At 34.3% G+C, this 27014-nt stretch overlaps 1 protein-coding gene across 1 annotated transcript in view; it reads left to right on the top strand.

The window, feature by feature from the left end:
* CFAP47 (cilia and flagella associated protein 47) overlaps positions 1-27014 on the top strand; it is a 479971-nt gene that overhangs the window by 373012 nt on the left and 79945 nt on the right. Inside the window, exons 56-57 of the mRNA XM_043897451.1 lie at positions 544-700; positions 4183-4281. Coding sequence (XP_043753386.1) covers positions 544-700; positions 4183-4281 — 256 coding nt within the window. The remainder of the gene's footprint in view (positions 1-543; positions 701-4182; positions 4282-27014) is intronic.

The raw sequence follows: 27014 nt of genomic DNA, 5'->3' as shown, positions 1-27014 counted from the left end.
TCTTGCCTGGAAAATTCCATGAACAGACGAGTCTGGCAGGCTCATAAAGAGTTGGACACGACTGACCAGCTGAGAACACAAACACACACACAAGTTGTACACACTTCTTTTTAATGAGACTTCAGTCTGTGCCTCACCTTCTTTTCTTTAATGTGATAACCGTCTAAAGTTCATTTGAAATTCTAATGTTTTGGAAGGTTCATACAATGTTTAGTACCCAGTTTGTTAGACAAATTGAATTTTTAAAAAACCTTGAACAGAAATGCATGGTTTTCATTAAGATTTCTCTTATATGTTGTTATCAATAACCTATATGCATTGAAATATGTTCAATACTGGTCTTTGGCCTTTTTTCAGTGTAAAAACATTGACTTTTCAGTAAAATCAAAAGGAATTTGGAACAGGCAGGAAAGATAAAATGATGCTTGTTAAATATTAACACAATACTTTTTTATCTGCCAAAATTTTTATGTGTTCTATATTAAGTGTTACAAATAAAAAATAATTAGGATGTCTCTGTTATGTATTTCTATCTTTAACCAGTTTAAAGAATGGATATTCCTCCTCTCCGGAATAGGACTGTTCCCCCAGCCTCACGAAATACAAAAAGTAACTGCGTCCCTTCATCTTCAGGCATCTGTTCCTATACCTTTCCAAAATCCCACCAAAGACGAGGTTTTCATCGATATCATACTAACTGGTAAGTTGTTTTTCTTTTACCTTACATATGTTATTTTGTAATTATTATCCTATCATAGAATCCAAGCATTTTAGAGGTAGTAGACACTTTGTAGAGATCCATTAGCTCAAGAGAATCATTTTTTAAAGAGAAAACATAAATAAGGTGTAAGAAATGAGATATCATGGCCAAAATCACAGCTCTAAAATGATGGAGCCAGGATCAGAAATTAGGAGTCTGTGTACCAAGTCAAATTCTCTGGAAACCCAAATATGTAAATTATTCACAGTAAATTTTTATAATTTATTTGATATTACTCAGATATATCAATGCTTCTTCTTCAAAACTTTATAAAAATTCTAGTGTTATAATTCTGTTTCCTTTTCCTTTTTTCCATATAAATAGCATAATCAGATTAAATTTTGGCTCAAATCCAAGCTTGTTCCTCTTTTTATATCATTTTGAAGATGTATTTTTTAATTCAGTTTTGTGAAGTGCTTGATCACTTTGTATTAAATGACCAAATAATATGAGTCTGAAATAAAGATCAACTATTATACTATATGTTTCATGAAACACATTTTAAATCTAATAATGGACATTAATAATTTTAACTTTTTAACTATTATTGCCATGTCTGCTAAAGCTACTACTATTACTATGATCCATTTTTATAAAGTTCAATTTCAGGGCTAATAGGAACACAAATGTTAGGGCTTATGATGTAAAAACCAGTTTACTCTACAGAATGGTTACACTGTTGGAATTCATGCTGTCATCACAAGTATATTACAGTATATTTTCTCGAACCTTGTAAGCCTTGAGTATCAGCATTCTCCTTAACTTCTGTCAATCTGATTGTGGGAAAACTGTATCTTATCCTCATTGTATATTTACTATTTTTTTTCTTTTTACAAATTTACTATTTTTATTTAAATTCATGCTGAAGCTGAACACTGTCAGTTATCTGTTAGAATTCTCATCTTTCCTGATCGTCTCTTCCTGCTCTTGGTGTGAAATAATTAAGAAAAATAAAGAACATAATGTCATTTCATGTAAAATGCCCTTATTGATACTTCAACTATAATGAGAAGAGACATGCTGCTTAATAAAACTTGATTGCAGGCTCAAGGAAGTCAGCATTTTAATGCGGAAGAGACGTAAGCATATGTATAAGCCAAAGGAAGAAGCCAGGGTTGAGCAAAAGTTAAAAGATATAAAGCGGGTAGAGTTTAACTGATGGGCCAGAGCTCAGAGGGAACTGGGATCAGGGTTGAGATAGAAGGAAGAGCCTTGAACAGGAAGGGTGTTTCTACCTTTGAACAGATGATGGTACCTTAAAACAAATGTGAATGTAGATAAAATGTAGGTAGTAGAGGCACTTTGGGCTTAAGAGCAATTAGGTTTATATTTTCATCTGCTGAGGAAAAGAGATAAGAGATTTGAAGAGTGGCACAGTGGGTTGAAATAAATGCCTGGAGGGAAAAGAAGATAGAGCTGACAAAATTCAAATTAAAAAAGGTATTATATTTGGCTGGCATTGGAAACCATAAATTAAGGTAGGCACCAAGGAAATATGTGTTTGTGAACTTTGTACCAGTTGTCAGGCTTACAGTTCCTGGTGTGGGAATACACAAGGCTGATTAATGGAACTTTCCAGGGAATGGAATTTTGAGGGCAGTTGTATCACTATGAGTGTTATAAAAACATATTGGATCAAAATTTTAGCATTAAAATAAAATTAATTTGTTAATTTTATTTCATTGTTCTAAAATTTTTTTCTCCTATATGACAAGAAAAGATAGTAAGCTTGATAATAAAAAATGTTTTCTCTTTTTAAAAAATTAATTTAAAAGTCTTTAATGTAAACTCACCGTGTCCTGGGAGAATGTTTAGACTTAAAAGGTTCTCCCCCTTCTTCTTTCAACCTGAAGAGACTGGAGACCAAGGAAGATGCTGACCTCTGATATCTTCCTCTCTTCCACTTTCTTCACTACTTTATGAAGAGATTCTTCCTTTGCTTTTCTTAATGATGGGATCTCTCTGTCCTAACTTCCTCACCCTTTCTTTTGTGGACTCTTTTTTTTCTAGCTGCCATGTGCATATCTTCTTGTACTCATATTCCTTGGTGACTTGGCATCATAATATGGCCTGAATTATTAAAGGACCATAAGGAAACATGACTGACAAGAAGAATAAAAATAGTTAACTTATATGACAAAGATCATAAGAGATTTACTACAAGCAACTATATGCCAATGAAATAGCCACAGTATTTAATTCTTTATTCTGTATAGTTGTGTTGTCAATTTATGTAACGATGAGTCTCTTAATTTCTAATTAGGATTTCTTAAATTCTAATTTTAATTCAATTTTAAGTTTGCTTTTTCAAACTTTCTAAATTTATTTTTGAATTTGTGAAACATATATTATTCAAAACTCATCTATATAAAAAGTTCTACTTAAAGAAATACCATTCCTGTAATTCGGCCATCTACCAATTTCTCAATCAACCATATAGATGGCCATCATCATTTGATTCTAATTTATCCATACTATGTTTATGTCTGCAAAAATGAGATATTTGGATAAGTGCATATATACACACATGGTTCTGTTTCATCCTCTTACACAAAGGTAGAATACTGTATGATTTCTTTTACACCTTGCTGACTTCACCCATGTCTGAAATCCTAATAAAATGGTTAATGGACATCTTTCTCATAGATTTTTATGACTTTTAGTACTCAGTTGTTTTTTTTTTTTTTGTTATTACACTATTGATTATATACAACTAGTCTCTAGTACATAAATATTTTCATTATTTCAAATAATTTGCTATACAAATGTGCCCCATGCATTTTGCTATACAAGTAATGTCTTTGTATATTTAAGATGTATTTCTACAAGTAGTATTGATGGGCAAAATGGTAAATATGTATACAATTTTACTGTATGTTACAAAAATCCCCTTCTTATCAGCTGACATCTAGTTCAATATGTTTATAATTATAAATGTAAGTGCTGACAGAGACTTTTACTTTTTATACGTGGTAGCACTAAAAGCAAGTACTTATTATATAACCCATAAGCACATTTTGAATAATTGATTGATTTTTGTAGTGGTTAGTTTAAATTATTAACATTGCAAAAGTGTGTATTTATGCATGTATAGTTATTAACTAACTACTATAATCTGTTTTTAGATGGTGAACTCAAACATGATCTCTTTAGTATCTTTTAATTTGAATAGTTTAACTGAAAATTCTAAGAATTTATGAGTTGATTTTATAAGTTGATTTTTTTAATATTATAGAGAAAACCATTAATAGTGATGAATATCTGCTTCAGAAATGTCATTTAAATCTAATCTTAAATATACCTTGAAAAATGATCTGAAAATTTTCCATTAAAAGGAGATTTTGCTTCTATTTCAGTCTCCACTGGTTTTTGTCCTCTTTAATGTGACATTGAAGTCTATTATCTCTTTATATTTTGATTAGGTGAGGAAAAGCCCAAGCGTCTTGTCATGGCTCAAATCTGGGACAGCTTCCTCGAGGAGACTTCTGCCTTCAAGATTAGTGGTGTGACTCACACAAAAGGTATGGGATTCCTGCCTTTATGTTCTGTCATTCTGTATGCTGTCACATTTCAGGGATGATAAATATATGTCTTATTGTCTTAATAAATATTTAAGGAAAATGAAATATACAAGTTAAAAATTTTCACAAGTTTTTTTAGTACGTTGACAGAAAAATGTGGATAATGTAACCTTTATGTATAGTTATCACATCATCACTTTTTCATTCCATAATGCATGAATACAACTTGTAAAAAAATGTTCTCTCTGAGATTTTGAATAGTTGAATGTCACATCACTTAATACATAAGTGTGTGAGTCAAAGAAGACTTTGGAAAATTAAAAATACCTAGTGTGCTAAAGTTGCTTACACTTATGAAAAATAATTCCATCTTTGCAAAGCTGACAATTGGTGAAAATGTATTTTAGGGTGTGTATCTATTAGTCATCCCATTTGCATATTGATGAATAGGAAAAAATTATAAGGCATAAGAAATAATGAAGTTGCTTAAAAATCTAAAGCTCACAAACTATGACTTTGCTTAAAATATCTTTAATTGCAAAAAATAATCTTAATAATTATTGTAAATATAAAATACAGATTATCTTAATTAATTTAAAAATAATGGCTAAAATCAGTAACTACTACTGACATTTAAATATAAGTGGGTTCATGACTTATTTTTACTCTAGTCATTTATATCAGCATTCTGAACCTTATTAATTTATTTCATTTGATACATTAACTCCATGTTTTTAGGTGTTATTCTTATTGAATCAAGGAGATTGCAGTTCAGAAAAATTAACTTACACAACATCAAAACAGTTGTTTGCTAACAAAGCCAGACTACCGTATGTCTGATTTCAACATCTTTGTTTTCTGTTTCTTTTCAATATATTGAAAGAAGTATGAATTGCAGTTCACAAAAGAGAAAGTACAGATGGCCAAACAATTAATAAAAATAAGTTCAGTCACTAATATTCAAATAGATGTTAAGTTAAATGGTAGCTAAGTTTTCTTTTCCTTTCTTTTATAAAAAATTTTTCTGTTTCAATGAAATAGGAACAAATATGGATTTTGTGTGTGTGTGTGTGTGTGTGTGTGTGTGTGTGTGTAGTCACTCAGTCATGTCCGACTCTTTGCAACCCTTGGGACAGTAGCCTGCCAGGTTCCTCTCTCCATGAGATTTCCCCTGGCAAGAATGCTGGAATGGATTACCATTTCCTTCTCCACAAATACTGATTAGGGAAGTATAGAGACATAAGAGATGCGAGTTTGATCCCTGGCTTGAGGAGATCCCCTGGAGCAGGAAATGGCAACCCACTCCAGTGTTTCTTGCCTGGGAAATCCCATGGACAGAGGAGCCTGATGGGCTACAGTCCATGGGGTCACAAAGAGTTGGACGCAACTGAGCACGGATCACCAAATCATTACAATAGTTGTTATAGCTTACAGTGATTGATGTCGGATTCGTGATCTCTGAAGAAGAGAGTTCAGCTTCAGGATCAGGGACAGGCTTGATCACTCAGAGCTCTTGTGTGACACAAGTTTTATTACAGTGGAAAAGGAACAGAGAAAGCTTCTGACATAGACATCAGAAGGGGGACGGAAAGTGCCCCCCTCGTTAGTTTCAGCAAGGGAGCTATATACTTTTTCAGTTGGTTATTACAGTAAATCAAAAGATTGTCTCAAGGTTGTAAAGGGCTTACCAGACCCACCCTCACAACATACAGTTTAAGATGACAAGAAACAAGTCCTTGAACAGGATATGTTGTTGTTATATAATCATTGACGCGGAGTTTAAGGCAAAACATATCCTTGAGCAAAATGGGTTGTTTTGTTGTATAATCATTAGCTCTGGGCTTAAAGAAAAAAAAAATTACATGATTAAGATGAAGGAATGTTAAAAAGAAAAAAGTGTGTCCCCCCCCTCCTCCTCCGCCCCCTCCTCCCCCTCCTCCCCCCCCCTCCTCCCCCCCTCCCCCCCCCCTCCTCCCCCTCCTCCGCCTCCTCCTCCCCCCCCTCCCCCCCCCTCCCCCCCCCTCCTCCCCCTCTTCCTCCCCTTCCTCAGGGACCCCAGACTTCTTATCAGCCTACCTAAGAATTAACTCTCTCAGTTGCTGAAAATCACTTTGTGTAATGTATATAAAGAAGCTTAGAAATTAGCACTTTTTTTTGACAGAGTAATTCCATTTCTGGTGAGATATTTTCAAGAAATAACCAGAAGATGGATTATTTACTTACAGAGATGTTTGATATTGAGTTATTTATAGCAACAAAAAAATTAGAAACCAGCTTAATGCCAAATAACAACTTTGTTTTTGTAGTAACTATTTATGTCTACTTATATTTCAATTTTACTAACCCATTGATATGAGACATTTTCTTCTTTTTTCATTTCTTCAATTGATTTTACACTTTCAAAGCCTTTATATATTGTAAATTAGTTGGAAATTTACCACTATTTTCTTTATTCTTCTTTGTTTATAATGGGGAAGGAGTTACAGGTAGGTAGGCATCTTTTTCATTTTCTCCTTTAATTCATCAAGATTTTGGTTTTTTTACTATGAAATTACAGTCTAATTTGATCCCCCTCTTAAGAGGCAAGATTTCTATCTTTTAATTAAATGATAGTTATTATTTTGTTGTTATTAATTTTTGCAATGTGATATTCTATATTCAGATCATGTGTACCCTGTTACACAGATCTGTATTTCAGGTCTTTTCCCAATGCCATAGAGTTTAAATCCTACAGGTTTATGTTTTCTTATTTTATTTCTATTTTCTCATTGTCATTTCAATCATTCCTTTCCTTTTATCATCTCTTAATACTTCTAGAAAAAAAATTAGAACAACTTGTAAACAAGTTCTGAAAAGCCACAGTAAACAACTGGATTGAAATTACATTAAACCTATAGACAAATTTGAGGGGAACTGCATCTTTATAATATTTAATCTTCTTATCCAGGACCAATTATTTCCTTAATATTTTCGAACATAGTATTTATGAATATTAATGAAGTTTATTTTTGCTTGAAAAAAATACAAAATTTCCATTGGCAGTACTTTTATTTAAATAATATAAATATTGTGTAAAGGTGGTCAAAAGGTAAAAAAAATAATAAAATGGCAGGGAATCATTCACTGTAAACATAGAGTTGAATATGGAGATTATGGAAATTATTGTTTCTCTTACCAGAGTCAGCAATCTTACTGAATTAGTTTATAAAATTTTCATCTTTGTTTGCTAATTTTGAACTATTTTATATGGAAATGACTTTGCTTTTTTTTATGCTTCCTTTTTTTTTTATTCCTGGGTCCTTATTCTGCAGCAAATAATTTTTAAGACATTTTATTAAAACCTAAATAATTCATTAGGAATTATATATAATGTAATTTCTGTGCAACACAGAGACCAACATTTTGTGTTCCATTTAAATTTTTCAAATTTTAAAAATGTAAAAATTATAAATGTACCTTCTTAGTTAAAATTTATATTGTTAATGCTGTCTTCAAATGGTTTTCAAATTTAATGCAGTCTTCTGCTGGATTTTTCTTCTTACAGTGGACACCCTGTCTGTGCAGTGGGTTGACATTTCAAAATATATTCCCTGCTGCTCTATATAATAAAATTTCCAAAGAGGATTGTTTATTTTCAAGAAACTTCCTATTTGCTCTAATATTCTTATATGATATAATATTAGTGTTAAGGATGTCCCTGATGAGTTGGAGAACATAAACACTAAGAGTACAAAAGAAATGGGATCTGTTTCTTACAGTGCTATTGGCTTTTTAAAGACTTTGGAATTCTTTGACTGTATTGTAAAAATTGCCTCATATACCATAAAAAGCATTTGTAGCCTTAAAAATACGTCTTTCTACACCTGCATGCTCTCAGATGAGCTGATTGAGTGGTGAGGTTCTGAACTTGCATTGTCCAATTTGCCATGTAATGTGATAGTGCATTCAGTTCAATTCAGTTCAATGCTAGACATGAAAGGGAAACCAAGTAACAGCTGGTAAGACTAGAATATATTCCTCATTTGTGAATGTTGCTGCTTCAGTCCATGGTAAGCTTGTCTATGCATCATCCCAGTCACAACCTGACTTTACCAACATTTTGGTCTGTATAATGACAGAAGGACATGGATAAAAATAATTTTTGCAAATACTCCTCATATTAAATCATATTAGTTCTTTCTAAAATTTTAAGTTCCTTTGCATTTATGAAATCCCTTAGTAAACTTGAATGGGTGGGTGAATGGATTGATGGATAGATAGATGGGTGGATGGATGGATGGATGGATAGATAGATAGATAGATAGATAGATAGATAGAAACCAAGGCAAGAACCCTAGCCATTGAAACTATTTTTTACATTGGAAAAAGATGTTCACATCCATTTCATTCCTCAAAGGAAACATTTTTTTTTTTCTAGAATTTTTCTTCCTTAGACTGAGTTCTATACTAAGCTACAGATGAAGGGAAAAGGAAAGTCACTCAGTCATGTCCAACTCTTTGCAACCCCATGGACTATACAGTCCATGGAATTCTCTAGGCTAGAATACTGGAGTGGGTAGCCTTTCCCTTCTCCAGAGGATCTTCCCAATCCAGGGATCAAACCCAGATCTCCTGCATTGCAGGCGGATTCTTTACCAGCTTGAGCCACAAGGGAAGCTATAGATATTAATAGCTAAATACTTCATTTTGTTTTTAGTAGTTTCACTGTTCTTTTTGTTATCTTTCTCTCAAAACTGGTGACAGGAAGTAGACAGGAGGAGAAAAAAAAGGTCTTCCTGTCAGTGGAGAATCTTCACCTGCCAGGTTGTCACTTTGAAACTCAGTCTTGTCTACACGTCTAATTAGGTCAAGTAACCAAGAATGAGACAAGAGTAGGTGAATTGTGATCTCAGAAGACATCCTTCTATAATGCTGAGACATATATAAGAGTTGCAGTATTTTTTTTTTCTCTTTTACTAGTAAGTATTCAAATGTCACTGAAGGAAAATCAAGATTAAACTCTTGAGAAAAAAAAAACTTAGCTAGAACATTTTCATGGATCCTCTGACTGTGTTAGTTACGAAAAAGGGAGGGGGGCATAGATTAGCATTATTATATATCATAGTGTAGCACTAGGGAGTAGGCACTACTTTACAAATCTATATATGTGTAAAGTTAGACCTAGGGCTTTAGAAAGGGAGCCACACTACAGGAATAGGACATTAGACTTGCAGTGCGCGAATCTGTGTTCTGTTTTTTTGGTTTTGTTTCTTTTTTTTTTTATTTTCCCCCCTTGATCAATTTTTTTTTTTTTACAGCTTTGTGGAAAAGCTGTGTTAGCTTGAGCTGGTTTCTGTACTCTCTAGACCCTGTTTTGGAAATCAGAAAAAGTAGAAATCAATGTTACCTAATAGGATATTTTTTTCCTGATAAGATATTTTTTTAACAAATGCAGTTGTGCATGTGATGAAATGTCTAAACATTAAAATTATGTACAAGTATTGGTGATTAGTATTATTTGCATAGGTGAAAATAGGTAAATGCAAAGATGAATTCCTGATTTTCTCAGTTTTAGATGAAACAGGATCTAGCACACTGCCAGTGCATGCCAGGAAATATATTTCTGAAAAACGAATAAAGCAATAAATAGCAGTTATTTTTCTTCTGAAAACTGCTTTTTAGGTGAAACAGTTAGGAGAGAAATGATTTTAATTTTCATCAACTACTCATTGATGAAAGTCTTGTTGCCTTGGTCAATACCTTTTCTAGAAGAGGATATATTACAGAACAGTAGATATCTATTTTTATATTCATATTTATGTTTTAAGAGTATCCAACTTTATAGATATCTATATTTATATCTAGCTATATTTAAAAATGACTCACCCTTGTTTCTCCTTTTGCTATTCCTAATCCTTTATATATTCTATTCATTCAACATTTTAATTTAAAAACTCAGCAAATTTCTATTATTCCTACCACTTTCACAAACTTTGGCATTTCCTAGTATCCCCTATATAATTTACCTAATAGTATTTTAGTAGAAAGCAGTGTCACTTGTCATGAGCAGTAACAATATACTCTGTTCCAGAAGCTAAACACTTTATAAATATCAATTCATTTAGTCTTCACAACAACCCTAGGAGACAGATTCCATTAATAGTGCTGTGTTAGAGATGAGTATACTGAGATGTGTAACTTATGCTGATAAGTTATATCCAGGATCACACTCACAGTATGTGCTGGAACTTGGGTTCGAATGTAGGGCTTGGACTCTTACCCAATTATGCAATTTTGTTTTAAACAGAAGATAGCTATAAAACGTCAGTAAAAATAAAACGAAAACTTTAAATATCTGTCCAAGTTTCACTCAGAAGTATCATAAATGCCACTCTTGCAAAAAAAAAAAAAAAAAAGTCTTCCTGGAAAGCAGTCTCTGAGAAGGAGGTTGGTGTGCAGGAAGTGTCCTGGTGGGCAGTATATGAGGGTCTGCAGCACTGGGCAAGAGAGGCTGAAACGAAACTGAACAGAGGGAGGTGAGGACAAAAGTGTCAGCTCACACCCTGGCAAGCACTGAAACAAGGATAGCGCTTCAGAGTTTCCCCAGTTAGAGATGAGGAGGCCAGGATTTTACATCTCATTTCTTCACGCCCACCCCTCCCACCCCAACCCCATCAATTCATCATGAAATGTAGTCTAATCCTGGCAAGGAGTTTAACTGGGTCAGGTGACTCTCTTCTGCTGAAGGCAATTCTCCCAAAAAGTTGGTACCTAGGTACTGTATACTGGCAATAATCTTGATAGCTTGGGGCATAAAGTCATAAAGATATATCTTCTTTTTAGTAGAAGCATTATTGTTCACTTTTCCTGATACTTATCTCAATAATCTTAAATATGATAAGATGTCAGAATCAAGGTTCATTTTATTCATTGTTTTGTCATTGTTCAGTCACTAAGTCGTGTCCTGACTCTTTGTGACCCCATGGAGTGCAGCACACCAGGCTCCTCTGTCCTTCACTATCTCCTGGAGTTTGCTCAAATTCATGTCAATTAATCAGTGATGTCCAACCATCTCATCCTCTGTTATCCCCTTCTCTTCCTGTCCTCAATCTTTCCCAGCATCGGTGTCTTTTTCAGTGAGTCAGCTCTTCACACCAGGTGGCCAAAGTATTAGAGCTTCAGCTTCAGCATTAGTCCTTTCAATGAGGATTTAGTGTTGATTTCCTTTAGGATTGACTGATTTGATCTCTTTACAGTCCAAGGGATTCTCAAGAGTCTTTCCCAGCACTACAATTTGAAAGCAGTTTTGTTCATTATGTATACATAATTGTCCTATCACCATTTATAGAAAAAGTCATCCTTTCCTTACTTAAATTGCAATTACACTTTTCTCTTTTTTTTTTTTACACTTTTCTCTTAAATCCATTGACAGAATGTGTATGAGTTTTTTTCTAGATTCTGTTCCTTTCTAGTTGTCTATTCATACGTTTTTGTACCAATACCGTGTATCTCAACTACCATATGGCAAGTCTTAATATGTACTGACATAAACCCTTCAAATTTTTCCTCTTCTTCAATATTGTCTTAGTTATTCTAGATGCTTTGAACTTTCATAATAATTTCAGAATCAACTAGTAATTACCAAACACACAGGAGCACAGATATACACATGTTCCCTTGTGAGGACTTTAATTTAAATGTATTGAAACTATATGTTAATTTGTGAGCAACTGGCATCTTAGAAATACCAAGTTATTGAGTTTTTCAACTCAATAATATGGTGTTTCTCTTCATCTAATTTATCCAAATGATTGTCTACTGTATCTCTTCAAGATTTATTTAAAAGCCCATCTTATCCCTACTGATTTGACATGCCAACATTATCATAGACTAAATTGCCATATGTACTTCAGTTCTTTCTGAATTATCTCTACTATTCCACTGATCTGTCTTTTAGAGCCCAAATTACACTTTCAATTAGAGAGGCTTTATAATGTGCTTTAGCTTCCCTGGTGGCTCAGAGGATAAAGTGTCTGCCTGCAATGCGGGAGACCCGGGTTCAATACCTGGGTTGGGAAGATCCCCTGGAGAAGGAAATGGCAACCCACTCCAGTATTCTTGCCTGGAGAATCCCATGGACAGAGGAGCCTGGCGGGCTACAGTCCACGGGGTCGCAAAGAGTTGGACATGATTGAGTGACTTCACTTTCTTTCTTTCTTTAGTATGTATTGAAGATAGCTCTATCATATTGCTTTTCCTTTGTAAGATTTTATTGGCTGTTATTCGTTGTTTATTTATCTGTATGAACCTTATAATAAACTTGACTACCTCTAGAGAAAACCTGAGAAAATATTTACTGGGATTATTTTAAAGTTATAATTTAAATTGCAACTTTATATATGTAGAAAGAAATGACATTTCTGTGATATTAAATCTTGGTATCAGTGTCATTTTATGTATTTTCACTAGTTCATCAGCTTTGTGCCTTCAAAAACATTTACATTTTATTTTTAAAATATTTTTACAAGTGTTCTAATGGGCAAATCATACTTAAAACTACTTTTGATCACCTTCTAAAAATAGTGATAGTATTGGCAATATATCTCATTCTTTTTGACAAGCACAATAGAAAATATACAGTTTGTTGTCATATAATACAAAATACCTTTGTGATTATTTATACTTAATAATTTCTTCCTTATTTTAAGTATAAAAGCTCACTATTATATTTTATCTTATTGCTTCCTAGATAACAAAAAGGCTTTACTGAAAGTAACACTTTTCTCTGCTCAAGAATAAAAAACCTTGAATCATTTTAATGAGAAAGATGAATATAATTAAAAGTGCTCATATAAGGACTATCATATCACTTTATTACTCATGATATTCCATGATGCAGTGGTAAAAGGATTAGCACACTATTCAAAACGTTTTACACAATGTAAATAATTTCTGTAAGGGCTAATTAAATTTTATCTTCAATTTAAAGGAAAAGATTTAGAGCCTCAATTTAGATTGTTGTCTGCAGAGCAATCTCAATGTTAGGGAATCCTACTTCTGGTTAAAGATTCCTGACAGAAAAGCACATAGAGAAGATAAATTTGTCCATGTTGCTCTATTTATATTTTTCTTTAAAACATCAGGCCTTTCTTTTTCCATATAATTATCTATATCTAACTGAAACTAATCAAATATAATTTTAGTCATTTTCATGTAACTTAAAAAATTCTAATTTAGCTTTATTTAAGTGTAGATGTGTAGGTAGATGGATAAATGTTAGGTAGCATCCCCTTTCTTTGAAAATTAATGTCTCTGTTGTCAACATGATGCCATTCGGTCGTCCATTGTAAGAAACCTATTGGGTTCCAGGAAGCAGAACTTTCAGACCTAACATTAGTGCTTACATTTGGCTTCATGTAAATTGTTTTTCATAACTTTTGCCCATTTTAAATGATATTAGGTTGTTTTACATCTGCCATTAATTTGCAACACTTTTTCATGTCATCAGTTAAAAACCTTTTTTTAATTGAAGGACAGTTGATTTACAATATTGTTTCAGTTGTACCAGCAAAGTGCTAGTTTATCATAAAATATTGAATATAGTTCCCTATATACTATAGTAAATCCTTGTTGCTTATCTATTTTATGTATAATAATTTGTATCCATTAATCACATACTTCTAATTTATCCCTCCTCTCTTCCCTTTCTTCTTTGGTAACCCAAAATTTGTTTTCTATGTCTATGTGTTTATTTCTGTTTTATATATAGATTCATTTGTATTATTTTTAGATTCCACATGTGATGTCCTTCCTTAATAATTTTTTACTGTCTGACTTACTTCACTAAGTATAATATTCTCTATGTTTATCTATATTGCTGCAAATGACAATATTTCTTCTTATGGCTGAGCAGCATTCCATTGTGTGTGTGTGTGTGCATGCGTGTGTGTATATGTCACATCTTCTTAAGCCAATCATCTGTTGTTGGACACTTGGGTTGTTTCCATGTCCTGGTTATTGTAAATAGTGTTCTATGAACACTGGGGTGCATATATCTTTTCGAATTAGAGTTTCTATCTTTTCTGGCTATATGCCCAGCAGTGGGATTACTAGATCATATGGAAACTCTAGTTTTTTTTAAGGAAATTCTATACTGTTTTCCATAGTGGCCATACCAGTTTACGTTCCCACCAGCAGTGTAGGAGAGTTCTCTTTTCTTCACATTCTCTTCAGCATTTATTATTTGTAGGCTTTTTGATGATGGCTATTCTGACCAGTGTGAGATGATACCTCACTGTGGTTTTGATTTGCATTTCTCTAATAATTAGTGACCTGAACATCTTTTCATGTGCTTGTTGACCATCTGTATATCTTCTTTGGAGAAAGGTCTATTATCTGCCTCATCTTTGGTTGGGTTTTTTGTTTCTTCAGTATTGAGTTGTTTGTATATTTTAGGGATTAATCCCTTGTCAGTCACATCATTTGCAAATCTTTTCTCCCATTTCATAGGTTGTCCTTTCATTTTGTTAATAGTTTCCCTTGCAGTACAAGTGCTTTTAAGTTTGATTATGTCTCATTAGTTTATTTTGCTTTTATTTCTTTTGCCTTGGGAGACTGAATTAAGAAAATATTGCTGTAATTTATGTCAGAGAATGTTTTGCCTATGTTCTCTTCTAGGCATTTTATGGTGTCAAGTCTTATATTTAGGTTTTTAAACCATTTTGGGTTTATTTGTATGTGTGATGCAACCGTGTGTGCTCATTCACAGTTGCTCAGTCATGTCCAACTCTTTGTGACCCCAGGGGCTACTGAGCTCCTCTGACTATGGAGTTTTCCAGGCAGGAATACTGAAGTGGGTCACTGTGGCCTCCTCCTGTGGATCTTCTCAACCCAGGGATTGAACCTGCATCTCTTGTGTCTCCTGCAATAGCAGGAAGATTCTTTACCATTGAGCTGCCTGAGAAGCCCATAAAATGTAAGGAGGTATTCTAATTTCATTGATTTATGTGTAGCTTTCCCAATACCACTTGTTGAAGAGACTGTCTTTCCTCCATTGTATTTTCTTGCCTCCTTTGTTGTGGATCAATTGATCATAGATGTGTGGATTGGAATTATTTTGGGGCTCTCTGCTCTATTACATTGATCTACATGTCTGTTTTGTGTTGAAACCACATTGTGTTGATTACTGTAGCTTTGTAGTATAGTCTGAAGGACTATGCTTCCAACTTTGTTCCTTTTCCTCAGAATTGTTTTGGCAATTCTGGGCCTTTTGTTGTTCTATATGAATTTTAGGATTATTTGTTCTACTAGTTCTGTGAAAAATGTCATGGGTGTTTTGATAGGGATTACATTAAATCTATAGATTGCTTTGGGTAGTATGGGCATGTTAATAATATAAAAAGTATGAACATTGTCAACCAGTTTTTCTTCATCTATTGAGATAATCATGTAGTTTTGTTGTTTCTTTTGCTGATATGATATGTAACATTGATTTGCATATGTCAGACCATACTTGCAACTCTGAATGAATCCAACTTGATCATGGTGTATGATCCTTTTATATGTATTGTTGAATTGATTTTGCTAATGTTTTATTGAGTATTTTTACATCTATATTCTTGAAAGATATTGGCCTGTAATTTTTTTCTTCTTTATCTTTATCTGGTTTTGATATCAGGGTACTGGTGGCTTCATAGAATGGATTTGGAAGTGTTGCCTCCTATTAATTTAGAAAACATTTTTGATATGTCCCTGGGAGATAACTTCTTTCAATCTATTATTTGTTTATTGTGTTTGATTATAGAATTTTCCCATAGGTTTATTCTTTTTTTTTTTTTTTTTTGCAATTTTGTCATGGAATAGCCCTTTCTTTTTTATTCCCTGAGTCACCTGTCTTAGTTAGAAAGATTTTCTCCTTCAAACATTGTGAAAATAGACTACTAAATTATTTTCTAACCTCTTGTAGAGTTTTTAAAAAATATATTTAAATATGTAATTCATCTAGAACTTATCTTTATATTTAGTGTGCAGGTTTTCCTATTTGTTTTTCTTTTAGCTAGATATCTGTTGTGATTGTGTCACTTACAAAATAATCCAGTGCTTTCCCAATGAATGGGAACAACATTAATATATAAATTGTATATTATATATTAGTTAAATTAATTTAAATCAATAATAATGTATAAGTTAATTTATATGAAGAAATGTTATCATGATTATAATATACTGATGCATATTTGAGTATATTAACTCTTTAATATATTTAATATTATATAGTATTTTAGTTAATAGATGCATATCTTAATAAGATAACATATTCATAAATACGTACTTCAAGATTTCTTTATGGTCATTCTATATGTTGTTTCAGTAATTTAATTATAACTAGCCAGTACTTTTTGTAAAATTTGTGATATTTATGGTGTGTATTTATATCTAATATGACTAGTCACTTTCTCTATTCTCAATATGATATAGAAGAAACCAGAAATTTAGTTGTTGCTTAAAAAATAGCCCATCATCAGTGTATTTGGGAAGTAAGAACAAAATTCTATCATTGACTTTATTAATCCATCTTAAAACAGTAATTCTTACAGTTTTTTATGTGCTTATTGATAAGTGCTTTATTTTTTCTTCTTATATTACCTGTCTATAATCTTTAAATACTGACACATCATTTACCTTAAATGCTTATTTTCACAAAATGGTTTAACAAAATTCTCGAGAGAATTTCATAGTTCCAACTCAATTATATTGCTGCCAGTGAATGAAAGCCAAAATCCTTCTTCATAATAAAAATATATGGTTTGCCTTCTTTTTATATTGTTGCAGGTTTATATAAAGCATTATGCATAATCCTCAAAATGAGAAAGTTTATCTTTAAGCAATATGAATTATACCAGTGATGATTTGACAAGAGAATATTCTATTTCAGCATTAATCTAGATAATAAATGTAAAGCCAAAACTGTCTCAAAGCATTTTATACATGTAGAGGGATATACAGATTTATACGATATTAATTTGTTTTATTGTTGTTTGCTACTACTTTCATTATTAATATTGATGTTATTCTAATTTTGAAATCCTTGCTATGATCAATAGAAGTTACATACTCAAAGAATTTGTATTTTAGAATGTAATAGTTGTAAAGATAACAACCATGTTTTCTCAATTAACACTCCCTGGATATTTAGTGAAGTATAAAGCACTAGTATCTTAAAAGAATATATAAATAATTTCTTTCCAGTTAAAATCCATTTCACCTAGAAATAAAACTGCTACATTTAAAACAGATTTTTACTAGTGTGACTTTAGAAAATAAAATAAAGATCTCCAAAAGACAAATAGGCCAAAAAGGATTAAAAATGAGCTCTTCTTTAGGTATCACTGTATAAATAAAATTCCATCATCATAAATACTATTAAGAGAAATATGTTTCAGAGAAAGTTTCTTTGTACTAAAGTATTTTAATGACCCAGTAAATGGTTCATAGAAATAGTGTTTAGCTGATAACGGTTACAATGAACTCAACTCTGCCACCAATTAATATAACCTTAGGCAAGAAACTTCTCAACCTTTTAAGTTTTCTAATTTTAAAAATCTGTCACTTGGCATTTCCATGTTCTGCTCAGCGATGTTTAGATGTTTAGCTTTGGAAAAAAAGCACTGTTCACAGTCAAAAACAACAAAAAGATGAGAAAACTGAAAGGTCATAATTTTTATCCCAAGGGCTTAAGATAGATTGACAGTGACATCCTCTTAGTAGCGTAACCCCCTAAAATCCCACTGGCACTCCAGACAAACCTGGAGAAACTTTGAAAAATTATCCTTTGTGGTACAGACTTAGAGGAGGGGCCTGCAGCTTCTCTGAGAAAGGCATGAAAATATTCCTGGACCCTCTTTCTTATATTGCTATGGAACAAAAGCCTTACCCTTCATGGTGAAGAACAACAAATATTGTTCTTGGAGCATAGGTAAGCCCTTAGAGCATAAGTAAAAACCCATTTCAGCTAGAGTAAGGTCAGAGGGGAAAAAAAAAAAAAACGAACTTCTAATCTTGGGGGAGAGCAGGGATTTATGTAAGACATAGGGCAACAGCTAGCAGAACAATAAAAGTAAGAAAATCACATCCCTCAAACCAGAGGATATGGTGACTGCATGACAGTCAAGTTTAATTAGAACCACAGAGAACACTGGCCTTACCACACTGAACAGTTGCAGGAGGAAGACCCTATGTGAGGTACAGTGCAAAGCGAAGACCGAAAGCTGAGGCTGGAGCAAACATTAAGAAAAACTCTTTGGCAAACTATGCCCACATGAACAAAAGTGTATCACTCTCAGCTAAAAAGTATATGAGACAGACGTATATCCCCTTGTCAAATGACAAGGGGAAAATAACACACGTCTCAAGAAACAAATCAATTATTAGACCCAAAGCGTGACATCATACGGATGGTCAAACTACCTAAGAAGACATTCAAATTACTGTGGCTGAATATGTTTAAGCTTTGAATGGAAAAGATGGACAGGATGACAGATTGAATTAATTTCAGCATCAGAGTGGAAGTTATTTAAAAAAATAACAAAAATGCTAGAAATGAAACTACAGAAGAAGTCATAAACAATGCCTTGATGGATTCATCAGCAGATTTGACACATCCAAAGAGAGAATCTGTGCTTTTCAAGTTAGGTTAACAGAAATTACAGTAACTTAGAGACAAAGGAAAAATATTAATAAGACAGGGAAAAAGAAAATATTGAAAAGTTGTAGAGCAATAACTGACAGCCTAACATACTTATAATTGCAATTCAAGAAAGCAGAGAGATTGTAAGAATACCACAAATGAAAAGAAGAAATATTTGAAATGAAAATAACATTTTTTCCTACCTTGGCAAATCATATTTAAGCTGCTAAAAACAAGCAACAAAAAGAAAACCTTGAAGGTAGACAGATTTTCTTTTTTATAAATTTATTTATTTATTTTTGGCTGTGCTGGATCCTTGCTGCTGCACAGGCTTTTCTCTCGTTGCAGTGAGCGGAGGCTACTGTAGTGCCATGCGCTGGCTTCTCATTGGAGAGGCTTTTCTTGTTGTAGAGCATGGGCTCTAGGCATGCGGGCTTCAATAGTTGCAGTACATGGGCTCAGTAGTTGTGGCTCCTAGGCTCTAGAGCACAGACTCAGTAGCTGTGATTCACGGGCTTAGTTGCTTCATGGCATGTGACATCTTCCTGGACCAAGGTGGAATCGAACCCATGTCTCCTGCACTGAATGGCAAATTCTTTACCACTGAGCTACAAGGGAAACCCCAGAATTTCTTTTTTTAAAAAAGACATATTACATAAATTAGAATAAGGACTTCTGTTCTTAAACCATACAATCTAGATGATAATGGTATGACATCTTTAGTGATTAAAGAAAAAAAATACTGTCAATCTATAATTTCATATCCAGGAAAATACTTTCTTAAAATGTAGAATTTATGACTTCTTCAAGTCAAATATACAAAAGCCAGTTGTATTTTTATATACTAGCAATGGACAATTGGAATTTGACATTAAAAATGTCATTTATAATAACAAAAAGCCCTGCAAGTATTAGGTAAAAATATAACAAATTATGTACAAGAACTGTATACTGAATACTGGGAAAATTTGACAAAAGAAATCTAATAAAGCTAAATAAATAGGCATGTTCACTGATTGAAGACCAGATATTATTAAAATGTCACTGTTCTCCAGTGTGATATATAGATCCAGTGTATTTCCAATCTATTCCTCATCAGACTTTTTTGTAGGTATTGACAAGCTCATTGTAAAATGTATATGAAAAGGTAAAAGAACTAGAATTTCCAAAATCATTTAGAAGGAAGAATAAAATTATATACAAGCTGACAGATTTTAAGACATATCTAAAAACTAAATTAATTTATATTGACTAAACATAGGCATAGAAATCAAATGAACAGAAGACAAAGCTCATATTTAGATTCAAGCAAATATAATCAAGTGAATGTTTTGGGGTCTGGTCTGAAGAATTACTGAATACATAAATGGTATAAGCCAGGTCCACTGATGGATGAACAGAAGGTTAAAATTCAACGAGAAAGGGAGTATTTGTACCTTCTCAAAGTAGTTCCACAAAGTATTTATTAAATACAAAAGGGAGATGCTAACTCTACATTGGAAAATCTGGAGGATATCACCTAAACTGATTAATTAAGATTAATCTGACCAGTAATAAAATATATCAACATCATGTATCCCTTAATAATTGGACACTGAGAGGGAAAAATTATTTCTCTGATATTATTCTGCAAAATATGTTTCCTTAGTCTCATCACTAGAAAATATCAGAGAAACTCAAGCTGAGGAGTATTTTATAAAATAACTTATCAATACTCTTCAAAATGTCAAGGCCATAAAAGACAAGGAAAGGCTGAGTCACTAACTGAAGGAGACTCAGGGAACACAAGATCTGAATGTAATGTATTTGCATATTTCACCTACACCCACATTCCATTGTTCAAATTAACTTATATTTAATATCTGTGGAGGTGGGAAATATAATTTCCCTACCTTAATACAGGAAATATAAAAGTATGACCATGATTATATCATTATATTGAAAAGGAGTGAAGTACCAGGAAAAGTGATCTTTGATCTGTTGATCTCTGTGGCTACCAACCCATTGTTCTTTTCATATTTGAAGAAGAATTCTAGGAAGAGCTATTTATACTCATTGCCTCTACTTCTTTGTTTAAGTTGAGGTATAACTGACATATAACATTATATAAGTTTCAGGTGTAACAACATAATAGGTTGATATTTGTATACATTGTGAAAAAACCACCACAATAAGTCTAGTTAACATCTATCATCACACAGTATAATGTTACAAATAAACATTTTTCTTTTTTTTAATATTTTTCTTGTGATGAGAGCCTCTAAGATATACTCTGTTTGTTGTTGTTGTTCAGTCGCTCAGTTGTGTTCGACTCTTTGCAGCTCCATGGACTACAGCATGACATGCTTCCCTGTCCTTCACTAGCTCCCAGAGTTTGCTCAAACTCATGTCCATTGAGTCGGTGATGCCATCTAACCATCTCATCCTCTGTTGTCCCCTTCTCCTCCTGCCTTCAATCTTTCCCAGCATCAGGGTCTTTTCCAATGAGTTAGCTCTTTGCATCAGGTGGCCAAAGTCTTAACAACTTTCAAATATACTGTCAGTTATTTTTAACTATAGTCACCATGATGTACGTTACATCCCCATAACTTATTTATTATTGATATTTAGCTAGAAGTTTGTGCCTTTTGACCGCCATCTGCAATTTGCTCCCCCATGTGCCTCCGACAGCCACCAGTCTGTTCTCTGTATCTATGAGCTTGTTTTTGTTTTTGACCTCACATGTGAGATCATATGGAAAAGGAAATGGCAACCCACTCCAGTATTCTTGCCTAGAGAATCCTGTGGACAGCGGAGCCTGATGGGCTGCTGTCCATGGGGTCGCACAGAGTCGGACACGACTGAAGCGACTTAGCATGCATGCATGCATTGGAGAAGGAAATGGCAGCCTACTCCAGAATTCTTGCCTGGAGAATCCCAGGGACGGGGGAACCTGGTGGGCTACTGTCTGCGGGGTCACACAGAGTCAGACACAGCTGAAGCGGCTTAGCAGCAGCAGCATGAGATCATATGATATTATCTTTCTCTGCCTCACTTATTTTACCTAGTGTAATACACTTGAGATTACTGCATATTGTCAAATGGCAAGAATTCAGTCCTTATTATGGCCACTCCACATGTCCCACATTTTCTTTATCCACTCATCAATGGGCACTTAGGGCATTGTACAGGGTTCCCTTTGTCTGCATTCTCACCAACACTTCTTATCTCTTGTCATTTTTACAATAACCATTCTAACAGGCATGAGGTTATATCTCATTGTGTTCTTGATTTGCATTTCCCTGATGATTAATGATGTTGAACATCTTTCTATGTACTTGGCTTCTGTATGTATTCTTTGCAAAAATATTTATTCAGATATTCTGACCATTTTGTGATCAGAATGTTTTGGGTTTTGTTTTTGTAGGTTTTTGTTATTGTTGTTTTTTTGCCATTGAGTGTATGGATTCTTTATGTATTTTGGATATTAATCCCTTATCAGATATATGATTTTCAAATATTTTCTCCCATTCCTTAGGTTGCCATTTCATTTTGTTGATGGTTTCCCTTCCTGTACAGAATATCTCAAGTTGTTTTTTCTCCAGTTCTCAAACTCATTTCAGTGAGGATTTAATCTTGACAATTTGACTGAAATTGCTTTTATCTCAGAAATCACGACTTGCGTGTTTCTTTATCTGTAGGTCAGTGCTATGTCAGTTTATCTCTCAGTAGCATTTGGCATAGTTGACTTTTTTCTCCTTGAAATATTGCATTCACTTGGCTTTAGTTTTCCTTCCGTGTCATTGCTTGGTCTTTCTGAATCTTCTTTTTTGTCTCTGGTCTCCTCCTAGAATTCTAGATGTTGGCTTCATTTAGGGCTTTGTCCAGTCTCTTCCCCAGTTATAGTATCTTCCTGGACTTTTTTTTTCAGGCTTGTGTATACCATCTACACCTGACCTCTTAATTTATCTCTAACTCTGTTTCCTCCTGAGTTTCAGCTGCCTATTTTCATCTTCATATGGATATCTTTTAAGTATCTCTTACGAAATATTGTTCTTGAATACTTGTCTCATCACCTATGCTAATTTATTCCCCCAATAATTCTTTTTGGCTTAGTCAATGGCACCATTATTTATCCAGTTTATCTTTCCAAAAATCTAGGTATCATCAGTTCAGTTCAGTCACTCAGTTGTGTCTGACTCTTTGCGACCCCATGGACTGTAGCATGCCAGGCTTCCCTGTCTATCACCAACTCCCGGAGCTTGCTCAAACTCATGCCCATCGAGTCGGTGATGCCATCCAACCATCTCATCCTCTGTTGTCCCCTTCTCCTCCTGCCTTCAATCTTTCCCAGCATCAGAGTCTTTTCCAGTGAGTCAGTTGTTCACATCAGGTGGCCAAAGTGTTGGAGCTTCAGCTTCAACATCAGTCCTTCTAACGAATATTCAGGACTGATTTCCTTTAGGATGGACTGATTGAATCTCCGTGCAGTCCAAGGGACTCTCAAGAGTCTTCTCCAACAGCACAGTTCAAAACATCAATTCTTTGGTGCTCAGCTTTCTTTATAGCCCAACTCTAACATCCATACATGACTACTGGAAAAACCATAGCTTTGACTGGATGGACCTTTGTCAGCAAAGTAACGTCTCTGCTTTTTAATATGAATATGCTGTCTAGGTTTGTTATAGATTTTCTTCCAAAAAGCAAGTGTCTTTTAATTTCATGGTTGCAGTCACCATCTGCAGTGATTTTAGAACCCAAAAAAATAAAGTCTCTCACTGTTTCCCCATCTATTTTCCATGAAGTGTTGGGACCGAATACCATGATCTTAGTTTTCTGAATGTTGACTTTTAAGCTAACTTTTTCACTCTCCTCTTTCACTTGCATCAAGAGGCTCTTTAGTTCTTCACTCTGTGCCATAAGGATGGTGTCTTCTATGTATCTGAGGTTACTAATACTTCTCCCAGCAATCTTGATTCCAGCTTGTACTTCACAAGCTAGGTATCATACTTTATTCCTTTTATTTTCTCATTGCAAATTTCCAGCCCATGAGTAAACACTTGATAGCGAAGCCATAAGAATATATCCTATTTCTGATCATGTTTTACCACCTCCACCACTTTCACCCTAGACTACACTACGTGGACTATTGCAACTGCTTCCTGTATTTGTCTTATACCCTATTCTCTGACCTCCAAAGAGAAGTCAGAGTGATTTCTTATAAAACATAAATTAGGTCATATCACTATGCTATTTAATCCTTCCCATGTTTTCCAGTACACTATTAGGAAATGAGGTCAGAAACCGCCCCCACCCCCGCGGCCGCAATTATGTGATCTATGCTTTTCCTTCTGACCTCACCATCTCTACTCTTCCCCACCCTTCACTGAGCTAATGACTGTACCAGTGTTCTGAGCCAATTCCTATTTAAGCTTGTACATTGCTCACCCTTCTTCTTGGAACACTCTTACCCAAAATCTTATTTAACTTTCTGTAAATCCTTAAAGCCTCCATTAAATGTCACTTCTTTAGAGACATTTTCTCTGAAAGCACTCTCTGCTAATTCTTTCTCCCTAAATAATTAACTTGAAATGCATTATGTAACAGTTACCTATTTATTCCTCTTCTTTTTCTCCACTAGAAGTGAAGTACCATGATGTGAGGGATACTTTCTGTCTCATTTCCTACAGTAACCCTGGCAACCAGAATGGTTCCTTGCTCAGGCCACTTATTTGCTAATATTTATTAAGAACTACCATATGCTAACATCCTGTTCTAAGTTCTGTGGCTATTGCAGGGAGCCAAACTGGCAAAACTCTCTGTGTTCCTGGAATTTACATGCTCATGGAGAGAGACAGATAGTGATAAAGTAGGACTGGGGGAGAAAATAGACAGAGGAAGGCAATAAGGACAGTCATAGTGTTGGAAGTGCAATTTTGAATAGGGTAACTGGAAAAGTCCTTACCAAAGGGATAAAGTGAATGCACAAATTAACCTGCATTGATGGCTATAATAAATTACTGATAGAGTACTAGTCGAGTCCATATCATCTGTGTCTTATGTAAAACCATAGAATATTTAACAAATTTGTGTATTATGATAAACAGGAAGATAAAGCCAGTATGCTAGAATACCAGCTATATAATTAATCTCAGTATTCTACAATGTTTGACTGTGGTCTTCAAGACACAGTATTGAGGAAATTAGAATGTCTCACGTGGGGTTCAAAGCATCAGCATAAATTGAATAAGGTGCTGTGTGGCTTGGAAGCACATTTTGGGGTTTGGCCTACTTCATTCTTGATAACATGTTTTGTAGCAAGATATCTACAAATGCAAAATAATTTTCAGCCATAATAGTAAAGTGCTTTTCTCAAGGATAAGCATATAGGTAATTTCTGTGAACTATTGTGCAATAATTAAATCATACCTGGATAATTTGGGTGTATTAAACATGCTGTCTAGTAAGATATTAGAATATAGATTACTTCTTTGTATGAATATTTCTTGATGAAGGATCTTTTGTCATAGCTCAGGGAATGGGTAATAAGTATCTGATAAATAACTAGACAATTCTACTTGAAGCCCAAACCTCTATCTAAACTTAACTGATTGAATTTATACTGGTTCCTCACCATCTTTCTAAATTCCATATATATGCATTAGTATACTGTATTGGTGTTTATCTTTCTGGCTTACTTCACTCTGTATAATGGGCTCCAGTTTTGTCCATCTCATTAGAACTGATTCAAATGTATTCTTTTTAATGGCTGAGTAATATTCCATTGTGTATATGTACCACAGCTTTCTTATCCATTCGTCTGCTGATGGGCATTTAGATTGCTCCCATGTCCTGGCTATTATAAACACTGCTGCAGAAACAAGACATAGTTATAGCTGTTAGGAAAGAGTGGAATGGGAAATCTGAAATATCTTACATTAAGGAAAAAGCAACAGACAACAAGTTATAATCTGGGTATAAATGGTGATGTCCCAAAGAGCAGGTAGTCCATAGAGATAGAAATTTTAAGGTAGTATTTAGAAGTCCAGAAAATCCTTTATCATAGGTCAGATATAACACGTAGCTGGCTCTACTGGTTTGGGACTGCCTAGTAAATAACCCAGCAGAGACATGATAGTCAAAATGTTAAGTCCTTGGAAATCTGGCTCTCTGGTAAGACACTGATGAACGTATAGAACTGGGTCTAGTGCTTGAGGGGATAAATTATAGTGAACACAGAATTTAATTTTCTGTTTTATTGCTGAGAGCAGAGCTTCAACCAGAGACGGATAGTTCTAAGCAGTGGAACAAGGGGCTCACACAAGGAAAAACGATCTAATTTTGTTTCATGAAGGAACTGAGTGCCATAAGAAATAGGAACACCTCATCAAATAGGGACTCCTCATCAGATGATGGGCTTCCCTGGTAGCTCAGACGGTAAAGCATCTGCCTACAATGCAGGAGATCTGGGTTCGATCCCCGAGCCGGGAAGATGCTCTGGAGAAGGAAATGGCAACCCACTCCAGTACTCTTTCCTGGAAAATTCCATGGATGGAGGAGCCTGGTAGGCTACAGTCCATGGGATCACAAAGAGTTGGACACGACTGAGCAACTTCACTGGCAGTTCATTGGCATCAGATGATGGGTCCAAGTGATTGGTGAGAGGCCATCTCCCATAGACTTCTCACATAATGTTGCTACTTCACCAGGAGGTTATAGATGAGAGCCATTGAATTAGAATTCAAAGATTCTATCACTCTGTGTTGGTGACATTAGTAAAAAATGATCTATGTAAGTTTGCTTTTGGAACAATTATGCTAACTTTTATGCTAAGTTTAAAATATTTTCTCTTAAAAAAAAAACGAACCCTTCTTATCTTATGTGCTAGAAAAGGCATAAGGGCTTCCCTCATAACTCAATTGGTAAAGGATCTGCCTGCAATGCAGGAGACCTGGGTTTGATTCCTGAGTCGGGAAGATCCCCTGGAGAAGGAAATGGCAACCCACTCTAATATTCTTGCCTGGAGAATCCCATGGACAGAGAGCCTGGCAGTCTACAGTCCATGGAGTCAAAAGAGTAGGACACGACT

Source organism: Cervus elaphus, chromosome X (assembly GCF_910594005.1).
Source record: "Cervus elaphus chromosome X, mCerEla1.1, whole genome shotgun sequence".
NCBI lineage: Eukaryota > Metazoa > Chordata > Mammalia > Artiodactyla > Cervidae > Cervus > Cervus elaphus.
The sequence above is the reverse complement of the archived record's forward strand: the minus strand, read 5'-3'. Positions and strand labels throughout refer to the sequence as shown.